The sequence below is a fragment of the Garra rufa genome, chromosome 3 (genome assembly GCF_049309525.1).
Source record: "Garra rufa chromosome 3, GarRuf1.0, whole genome shotgun sequence".
In the NCBI taxonomy this organism is placed as follows: Eukaryota; Metazoa; Chordata; class Actinopteri; order Cypriniformes; family Cyprinidae; genus Garra; species Garra rufa.
The window spans coordinates 51181927-51192929 of NC_133363.1; the positions used below are offsets into that span (position 1 = coordinate 51181927).

Consider the following 11003-nt stretch of genomic DNA (forward strand, 5'->3'; position numbering starts at 1 on the left):
GGAAAAAACTTGGTAAACAAAACCTTCATTAAAGTGAGAAATCAAATTTTCCTTGATCTTTTGACATAGAAGAGGTCTTTGTATGCTTAATACATCCTGCAATTTTCATAAGTGATGTTTCATTAACAAATTTCAGGAGGAGCTCGCGCAGATAATTAACACGGCCAATTCATCATCAGCAATCACTACCTAACCAGCCACTCTCCCTATCCAATTACTACAGTTCCTTTAAATAACCAAGCAGTCCTACCTTCAGCTATCTCTGATTCCAGCATCCCTCCCACCCCCCCTTTTTTCTTCTGCAGAAAAGGGGGGAGCGCTATTGGGTTCGGGCCAAAGGCCGAGCTCGGACCCCTCTCCCTGGGCAGGGGGAGTGCCCCGGGCTTGGGAATGACTACCGAGCTCGGAGCCCTCTCCCGGACAGCATGCCAAACACGCTTAACTTTACGCTGTTTATTATATGCAAAAGCGAACTAGTGAATTTATAGTGTCCTTACATCAATAAAAAAAGCATTTCTGTAATAACCTTCAGAAAACAGCTCATTTGGATCTGTGGTGCGAGGTGACGTCACCAGGGTACAGTCATGTGCATAAACACTGCCTCCAGTGCAAGACTTCGACCAATAGTCTTCTTCTCACAATAGGCCCCGCCCCAGCGACTGACACTTGAATAAGCTAACGCAAGTATCGCATTGTGTCAAAAGCAAATAGAAATTACAATCACTGCCACTATCTTGTCTACACTGGATACAGTATACAGATGCGTGTTTGTTTTCTGACACAGTGCACACACTAGAGTTCATCATCAATAGGTCAAAAGGAATGACAGTACGTTTGTTTTGATGGGTTTGGTTTAAACAGCTCGTTCGCATCTTTGTACAGATATCAGAAGGATCCCAGCGTAAGGAACAAGTGGATAGTTTATTTTTAACGGCATCCCGGATCGTGTCAGAGGAATGTCCAGAGCGTTTTGTTTTGTAAACGAGGCACAGTGTCAACAATGAACTGCATCACAATCCGTAAGTAAATGATTTCATAATGCTTTGTCTGGAAATGATTGTTTTATTTTGATCATGTTGTGAAAACACTCACATGCAATAGTGAAGATGCAAGGCATTGATACTGTCTAAAACAGGTCGTTTTAGACAGACGGTCAGAATGAGGGCTAAAAATAATACTTTTTCCACTTTTTTTTTTTTTGTGCAAAAAATATGTAAACCTCAAGGAACATATTAAAATAATTCAAAAATACAATTTAATGACCTCTTTAAAATTTCATGATCTGGGACCTTTACACAGTGCATGCCCTTGTGAAGACTGCAGTCCATCCCTCACAGCCTCTTTACCTTGACGTAAAATTCACAATGGTGTCTAACTGGACTAAGGTCTATATTCCTTTAAGAACATACAGACAGATTGAATACACGTGGGATAAACGTTGAGTTCTGGACCCTGTGTGTTTACTGGCTGGCAAGACGAATTTTTACGAGAAATGAGGCCTACAGTACATTACAGAGGAGAAGTTCAACAAGCTCTACCACACTCACGCTCGCTCTCTTTCTTCTGTTCTTTCTCACAGTGTGAGTAATGATACTGCTGATTGAACCTCACTGTTTAATAAGCCTTCCCGAACATGTTGCTAACACGCTCTCGTTGAGATCACGCACACATACACAGACGGGCACAGGGAACCAGATACACACGCGGCTTCTGTTAACCCGAGAGTGAAGGGGTCAATCCAGTTGATCCCTTGCATGCATGCCTCTCATACGAACACATTGCGTCCATGGCAACAAGATTCCTGCTCGCTGTTAGCTCTAATAAAACCAGTGCCATCTGTGGTACAAATATACTGGTCCACTGTACCACACTGATGAACCTCAACAACATGCATATATGTAATGTGTAAAATATACATTCAAACAATGACAGAGTAGCAGGTGTGACCTCAATCTATAAAACCACCTTTAGACTTATAGTAGACAATATAAAGCAGAAAACAACTTGTCTTTACTATTTATATACACAGTAAAGATGGGTCATAAATACAGTTGAAGTCAAAAGTTTACATACACCTTGCAGAATCTGCAAAATAAGAGGGATCATATAAAATGCATGTTATTTTTTTATTTAGTACTGACCTGAAAAGATGTTTACATATAGTCCACAAGAGAAACTAATAGATAAATAATTGAATTGAATAAAATGACCCTGTTCAAAAGTTTACATACACTTGATTTGTACTGTGTTGTTACCTGAATGATCTTTTTATGAGTCCCTTGTTTGTCCTGAACAGTTAAACTGCCTGCTGTTCTTCAGAAAAGTCCTTCAGGTCCCACAAATTCTTTGTTTTTTCAGCATTGTTGAGTATTTGAACCCTTTCCAACAATGACTGTATGATTTTGAGATCCATCTTTTCACACTAAGGACAACTCAGAGACACATATGCAACTATTACAGAAGGTTTAAATGCTCACTGATGCTCCAGAAGGAAAAGAGCCAGGGGGTGTAAACTTTTGAACAGAATGAAGATGTGTACATTTTTCTTATTTTGCCTAAATATCATTTTTTTTTATTAAGTACTGTCCTCAGAAGCTACAGAAGATACTTACATGTTCCCCAGAAGACAAAATAAGTTACATTTACCCTGATCTTCAAATTCAAGAAGTTTTAATAGTTGCATATGAGTCCCTCAGTTGTCCTCAGTGTTAAAAGATGGATCTAAAAATCATATAGTCATTGTTGGAAAGGGTTAAAATACACAATAATGCTGAAAAACCAAGGAATTTGTGGAACCTAAAGGATTTTTTTGAAGAACAGCGGGCAGTTTAACTGTTCAGGACAAACTCATTAACAACCATCACTAAACAAAAGAACACAGCTGTGGATCATTCTGGTAACAACACAGTATTAAGAATCAAGTGTATGTAAACTTTTGAACAGGATCATTTTTATAAATTCTACTATTATTTTCTACATGGACTACATGTAAATGTCTTTTATCTAAAATATTCAAGTCAGTACTAAATTAAAAAATAATGCATTTTGTATGATCCCTCTTATTTTGGTAAAATAATAAACATTTTGCAGATTCTGCAAGGTGTATGTAAATTTTTGACTTCAACTGTATATAGAGCTGCTCTATATATAATATGTGAAAACACAGGGGATCATATTTGCTTGGGATCAAAATGTTTGAAACCCCTTACTAAAGTGATCTATATTTCATCTGTTAGCATCTGATGTACATTTTAAACTATGCCCTCAAATCTCAGTTTCATGATACAGCCGTTACTAATAATGTCTGTCTTTCATTGTGCTTTTCCCATTCAATCCATCATTCACTCCTTCAATTCTAATAGCAAGATCTTTTCAGATCGTCCCTTCTGCGTTAGCACTTAACCGCAGGAACCTGTTTTATTGGTGGCCGTTTTAGCGTGGGAGCATTTCTTTCATAACCCATTTGATGCTGTGTTGTAACCGGGGCATGTCTGGTTGGCGTTATAGCACACATCTGACTTTGCTGCACTTTTCCTGCCTGGGACGCTGGGAACAGGAGCATATTTTCAAGTTTGGATTATGGATCAAAGTCAAAACCAGGCGGAGGGAAGGAGAGTGAATCCCACCCCGGCCAGGTGGGGCATAAGCTGAGGTGAAAAGCAACACCCAGCGACGGTGGGGGAGAGGTTAGGAAGCATGGATCTCTTTGAAGTGCTGGTGCATGTCATGGTGAACTTGGTCTTGTTGAAGCTGAACCGTAGCGGATTGATTTGTATGGAGGTGGGGAGCGGGGGTGGGAGAGTGGCAGAGTTATTGGTGATCTCCACAAGTGTGTGTGTGAGAGCTGGCCATCTGTGGTAGGATATTACAAGTGTCTCACTTCACCTTTTCTCCCCTATTGCCCTCTCGGCCCACCCAGAGACTCAGTTTCAATGAGGTCCTAGTCAGTAGAGGTCTTTGCTTACAGCTATACAGTAACTAGTTAGGTTATACTTCTTAAAGGGATAGTTCAACCAAAAATGAACATTCTGTCCTTAATTACTCATCACAATCCAAACCGTAAGACCTTTGTTCATCTTTGGAATACAAATTAAAATATTTTTGATGAAATCTAAGAGTTTTCTGACTATGCATAGATGTCAATGCAACTGACACGTTCAAGGCCCAGAAAGGTAGTAAGGACATTGTTAAAATAGTCCATGTGACATCAGTGGTTCAACCTTCATTTTATGAACCTACTAGAATATTTTTATTTTCTTTGCACACAAAAAGTATTCTCGTAGCTTCAAAAAACTAAGGTTGAACCACTGATGTCACATGGACTATTTTAACAATGTCCTTACTGGGCCTTTAACATATTAGTGAGAGGGTCTAAAGCTCTTTGATTTCATCCAAGATATTTTAATTTGTATTCCAAAGATGAACAAAGGTCTTACTGGTTTGGAACGACATGAGGGTGAGTAATTAATGACAGAATTTTCATTTTTGGATGATCTATCCCTTTAAGTGTCCACATTCTGACCTGTTATGGTATTGTAAAACTCCTAGTATTTGCATAAATTTCTATTAGAATGCGTGGATTTTGCATGCAAAATTTAATGCGACTGGATCTTTATATCAAAGCACTAAAACATAGTCAACTTGCATTCATGTAATTTTTTTAATGACATTAAAAAAACCTGAGAATAAAATATTCAACATCTCATCATAAAATAAACATTATAAAATAAAATGAGTTAAACAGAATTTGTACAAATATACAGATGACCATGGATACGCAGACTGAAAAGGAGTCTAGTTGTTGAAGGCTCATGTCTCTAGCTCATCAATATCCAGATGTCTTGTGAGAAGAGCTTCCGGAAGGTTCTGACATTGCAGATAGAGAAAAATCACCTGAACCTGTGCCCAGAAAAACAAAAAACAAAAGGCTATGACTGGCTTTTCACCCTGTCCATGCAATAATGGCCAATATTTTCATTCTCTTCCTCACTGTGATTGGCTGACTAATCAGACAATTTGTTAACACACTTGTTAACATGCCCTCTTTAGTTACTGTTGCTACTGTATGTCCATTAAAGCCATGCCACTCTTACACTACATGTCATGTTCCACGCAATAAAAAATACAATGTGGAGCAAAGAGGAAACTGACAGACAAGACAGAGCAGGTTACTTCTGGTATGAAACAAGGTTAAAATGTAGTCAGTTTTAAAGAAATTCAAACATTAAATACTGTTTTGTGTCTCTTTAATGTGTCATGACAGACATGACACTGTATTGCTTAAATTCAAGTGGCTTTCATCCTTTCATATTTACTTAAAGCACGAAATAAACATGAGTAAACATCAGAACGTATTTTTTTTCAGCCGTGAAATGTTAATACGCACAATTTTAAAAACACACAAGTCAATGGGTTAAACTGGTGTATATATTAATTACTTGCTTGTTTTGATCATTGTGACACTTAGAGAAAAATTTAAATAACTAATAGTCAAAAAGAAGACTATTAATAATAATATTCAAACAACAATTATAAGTAGTGCTGCATGATTAATTGAAATAAAATTTAAATATCTGGATATAGCCTAGTAGTCCATTGATTTATGTAGATGTAGTGTAGATTTAATAAAATAAATATATGCGCTGACTGGTTTAGAGTGAATGTAAAGAGAAGTGATTATAAAGTGAATTAAAGCTCTTAATGTCTGAAAATTAAGAAATATTTTTTTTGTAAATTGTAAATTTACAGTTGTACTGTAATATTAAACAATTACTATTATTCTACTTTACTTAAATACTCTTATTCTAAATAGTATTTTTACAGTGGATTATTACAATACACTGCAAAGTAAGGCTTATCTTACTTAGTATTTTTGTCTTGTTTCTAGTCAAAATATCTAAAAATTCTTCAATTAAGATGCATTTACTAGATAAGCAAAATGACATAAGATATTTAGTCTTGTTTCCAGGGGGGGAGGGGGAACTAAATTAATTGCAGTTTGCTTAAAATAAGTAAAATTATCAGCCAGTGGGGTAAGTAAAATGCTCTTGTTAAAAGAATATTTTACTTATCTCACTGGCAAATCATTTTACTTGTTTCCAGAGGGGAAAAAACTAAATTAAGTGCATTTTGCTTAAAACAAGACCAAATATCTTATGTCATTTTGCTTATCTAGTAAATGCATCTAAATTTATATTAAGATATTTTGACTAGAAACAAGACAAAAAATACTAAGTAAGATAAGTCTTTTATTGCAGTGTAGTAACATTTCTTATTTAGTTTAATATTTAGTGATAATAATAATAATAGAAATACGGTCAAATTATATATAAAATGCATTTTGTTTGCAATCACAATTTTTATAATCCCAAAAAAATGCATTTACATTTCCCCCCAAGTCTTGCAGCCCTAGTTGAAAGTAACAAAAAGCTAGAAAGAAATATGCTTTTTTTTTTTTTTTTAAGAAAAATATTAATGCAAAGATGATTAAAAAATGCATTAACTTTATGAGATTTTAATGTGGCTTGGCTTTAGTAAAGTATTTAATAAAGTTAATACGAACATAAAAAAGTATATTATTATATTATTGGTTTCTTGTTGACCGAAAAAAAAAACACAGAAAGGGGATTTTTCCTCCTTATTTCATAAGTCCAGGCAATTGTAGGGAAGATACTCAAATATCCACTAAAGGTAGATAATTGTTTCACTTCTTCTAAAACAAACTCCAGAATACAGAAAACTGCATGTGCGCCTAAACGCCCAGGCTTCCAGGAAATCTTCTCACTGTACTATTTATAACACCACAGTACTACACTGGACACCTCAAACATTTATTTCGTAAAATAGAAACAACCCACCTGAACCTCCACTTCTTGAGATATGTCGATACGTGCCACTGGGGGGCGCAAGAGGCTGGGGCCAAACACTGTGGCCAAATTACTCAGAGACATTTTATTCTCATCCTTCCTTTCTGCAACACTGAGAAACACAAAATGAAAGAAATATATGCATGAGAAAGAGAGAAAGAAAATAAAACAAAGAAACATCTTTTTCTTATTTACATTCATCAATGCCACAAGTTATTCAGGTCAGTCTGGGGTGAAACTAAATCAGTGTTTTAACAGTTACGTGCTGAAAGGATGTTGTGTACCGTCTCAGGTGATGTAAGAGGAAGAGAAGAGTGTTGCGGTTTACATCTGGTAAAGTCTGCAACAGAGTCAGCATGGTGTTGGCTCTGAGATATGGATCGGCAATATCTGCCTCAACAGGATAGAGAAAGAGATGTATATTATCATTTCAAAAGCTTCCTCATCACCATTATCATGATGATTATGCATGTTTATGCACAGACCTGTGCAACTGTTTGTTTAGGTGTGTGAAGGCCTCACCTAGTGCATCTGCAAGCTCCTTGAATCGCTCAGAGGGAATGAGAGGTAAAGGAAGCTCTCTAAAGTACAATTTCAGAGTGCCAGATACAGTATTCACATCTACAGTCCTCAGTTTACTCACAGCCTCACGGTAATCTACACAGAGAGAGAGAAGCACACTTTTGAGATAAGTACTGTGAGAATCTGCTGACAGTTGAACACACACACACACACACACACACACACACACACACACACATGTTGGGTTTACTTGTTTTATGGGGACATTCCATAGGCGTAATGGTTTTTATACTGTACAAACCGTACTTTCTATCGCCCTACACCTACCCTACACCTAAACCTAGCCCTCACAGGAGATTGTGCATACTTTTACTTCATCAAAAAAACTCATTGTGCATGATTTATAAGCCTGTTTCCTCATGGGGACCTGAGAAATGTCCCCACAAGGTCAAAATCTACTGGTATTCCTATCCTTGTGGGGACATTTGGTCCCCACAACGTGATGAATACCAGGTACACACACACACACACACACTCACTAGTGTTGAATGCATGTTTTAGTGCTTGTATCTGGCTGCTGGATCCTGAGATTCTGTAGATCCCCTCTTCATTCAAACCCCTCCTCTCAACTTCCTCCACACAGGAACGGACAATGTGAGGGACCAGCACACTCTCTTGCCTGTAAACACACAAACACAGACACAATTAGGCATTTCTTCTTATTCCGTTTTCATTTTCCTCTTCCTTTTTGATGACAAAACACCTCTATTTCTACACGTCTTTAAAACAAGAATGACAGACGTGCACATTAGCACATTAAAACTTCATGACGAAGGAAGTTTATTAGAATTGTGACACAATCTTCCTCCTATTTTACAGATTATTTAGACACTTAACACAGGTGCATAGCAGAATAACCACATGTGGAGTTCATCACATTATTATCATATTTGACAACCAGAAGCTACTATATCTATATACACTACTGGTCAAAAGCTTGGGGTTAGTACGTTTTTTAAGTAAATAAATATTAGGTAAAAGTTAAATTGATGAAAAGTGACAGTAAAGGCATTTATAACGCTACAAAAAATCCAGTAAATGCACTTTTGAACATTATCATTGATTCCAGAAAAATATAAGGTAGCACAACTTTTTTCAACTGATAACAAAAAGAAATGTTATAATGGTTATATTACATTAGTTATTTTAAAATGATTTCTGAGGGATCGTGTTAAACTGGAGACAAGTAATAGCTGCTTAAAAACATTACCAGTCAAAAGTTTTTGAACAGTAAGATGTTTTTTGAAGGATTCTCTTCAGCTCACCAAGCCTGCATTTATTTGATCCACAATACAGCAAAAGCAGTAATATTATAAAATGTTTTTTTTTTACTATTTAAAATAACGTCTTTCTGTTTAAGTATATGTTAAAATGTATTTATTCCTGTAATCTCTGTAATCTCGAATGCGATATTAAGCTCGATATGGCGTAGCTTGTCAGAGATTTACGTCTCTGTGTATCAATTGCCGCTCCAGCGGAACCTGAGCGGAACGCACGTGATGGAGATTTACTACTAATCAAAGCACCGGCTTCATTGACTAAACGCGCCTCACAATATCGTTCGATATATTGCACAGCCCTAGTTGGTAGTTTGTGTACACAACCACCCTACAATGATAAAAATCAACCCAGTGTTTTCTTTAATCTTTAAAAGTAATATCCCCTTTTTAAAATCAGTTAATTCTCAGCTTCTTGTCGTTGTGACAGTTGATTGACACGAGCGTCTTACCTTAAACCCGCCCTCACCGAGCTGAAACAGTCCAAATACTATCGCCATTGCATTTAAAGGGCCCATGCAATAAAATGAGCTGATATTTTGCAGAGCTGATTTTGACAAGGTAAAAGTTTTTTTTACACTACTATTTAGAATTTTTAACCAAAGTATATTAGACTTTTCATTAAGACCCTAAAGAATCATATGAACTGAAAAAAATGGCCATCCGATGACCCCTTTAAAGAACTTATTATTAATTAGTAATAAGTAAAGACTGAATTAATAACAACATAATATTACTGCACCATCTTTATAGTCGTAGTAATTTTTTTAATTTGTGAACTCACATTGCCACTTGTCCAATCGGCACACAGAACACTGGTTCCTGTACTAGAGGGGTGGTGCTAGGAGGCTCGAGTGGGTGGGGCATGTACTTGATTGACAAGGTCACATCAGCTTGGCCCAAAGTGACTTTCTTCCACTTCTTCAACATGTTGTCAGGGTCCAGCTGTAAAACACACACATATGTAGCTCTTTTATGCATCGCATTAAAGGTTGTATCAGCGATTTCTAGCCTAAAACATAAAGTGTCAATTTCAGCTGACCTTTTTTCACGATCCGCTCGCTGCCTGCCCCATAAATTGTCTGTGAAAAAAACGCGTCTCTCTGGTCAGCCTAGGGTCCGAGATATGCCAAAAAAACAATCGGCACTACCAACCTTTCCACACATAAACAAACATTGTTCCAACCAATCAGCGTCAGGGGTTTGGTGTTGTGGACTTTCCTACTGGTGCAGGGACGTGAGGGAGGCGGAGCGAAAGTCCACAACACCAAACCCCTGACGCTGATTGGTTGGAACAATGTTTGTTTATGTGTGGAAAGATTGGTAGTGCCGATTGTTTTTTTGGCATATCTCGGACCCTAGGCTGACCAGAGAGATGCGTTTTTTTCACAGACAATTTATGGGGCAGGCAACGAGCGGATCGTGATGAAAGGTCAGCTGAAATTGACACTTTGTTTTTCAGCCTAGAAATCGCTGATACAACCTTTAATAACTAAACAGACTGAACTAAAACTGTATACATTTTAGGGATGGTTCGATACGTGTATCAGTACCGTTCGGTTCTCGGACAAATTCCAAATGGAAGTGATCATCCCTATAACCGTTGTGGGGGGACTAAGCAGATTTGCTTAGTTATGCTAACAGTAAAAAGACATTAATGACATTAAAACAGCGACATCTGCTGACAGAGACCATGCTGTGTTGTCACGTAAACATCCCAACTGAAGATAATAATGAGGAAATTACATCGCTTCCTTCGCCAAGTGAATTGCAAACGACTACATTATGACATGCACGTGCCCTAAGTCCCTCCACAAAGGTGATAGGGATACTCACTTCCATTTGGAATTTGTCCATGAACCGAACGGTACCAATACACGTATCAAACCATCCCTAATACATTTGACACAAAATGAAGCAAAAAGTATGAAAACTCACATATAAAACCGCCCTGCCCACAATGTCATCCTGTGTGCCATTCTCATACTGAGACACAAATACCAGGAACAGCTGCTTAGCTCCATCTACTTGAAACACAAGCTCCTATACACAATACCACATAGTGATAAATTCAAATCCATTCAGTATATTAAATACAAGGCAAATCACAGAATGCATGATCTAATTTCTAAAAATTCATAATGGCTTCCACCCACGCACCTCATCCCATTGTGGTGTAACACCGAAGGCTGAAAGCCGGGTTTGTTTTCGTCTGTCGTAAAACTCAAAGCCGTCTACCTCCACACACACATATGCACCTAAAAGGTCAAATGAAATA

General features: G+C 37.3%; 1 protein-coding gene across 1 annotated transcript in view; it reads right to left on the reverse strand.

The window, feature by feature from the left end:
* Nucleotides 1–4652: 4652 nt before the first annotated feature.
* The window catches only part of LOC141331606 (active breakpoint cluster region-related protein), a 21943-nt gene continuing 15592 nt past the window's right edge, over nt 4653–11003 (reverse strand). Inside the window, exons 18-25 of the mRNA XM_073836655.1 lie at nt 10886–10983; nt 10664–10768; nt 9510–9670; nt 7928–8067; nt 7389–7523; nt 7151–7256; nt 6858–6978; nt 4653–4899 (exon numbers count right to left, since the gene is read on the reverse strand). Coding sequence (XP_073692756.1) covers nt 4810–4899; nt 6858–6978; nt 7151–7256; nt 7389–7523; nt 7928–8067; nt 9510–9670; nt 10664–10768; nt 10886–10983 — 956 coding nt within the window. The 3' untranslated portion in view covers nt 4653–4809. The remainder of the gene's footprint in view (nt 4900–6857; nt 6979–7150; nt 7257–7388; nt 7524–7927; nt 8068–9509; nt 9671–10663; nt 10769–10885; nt 10984–11003) is intronic.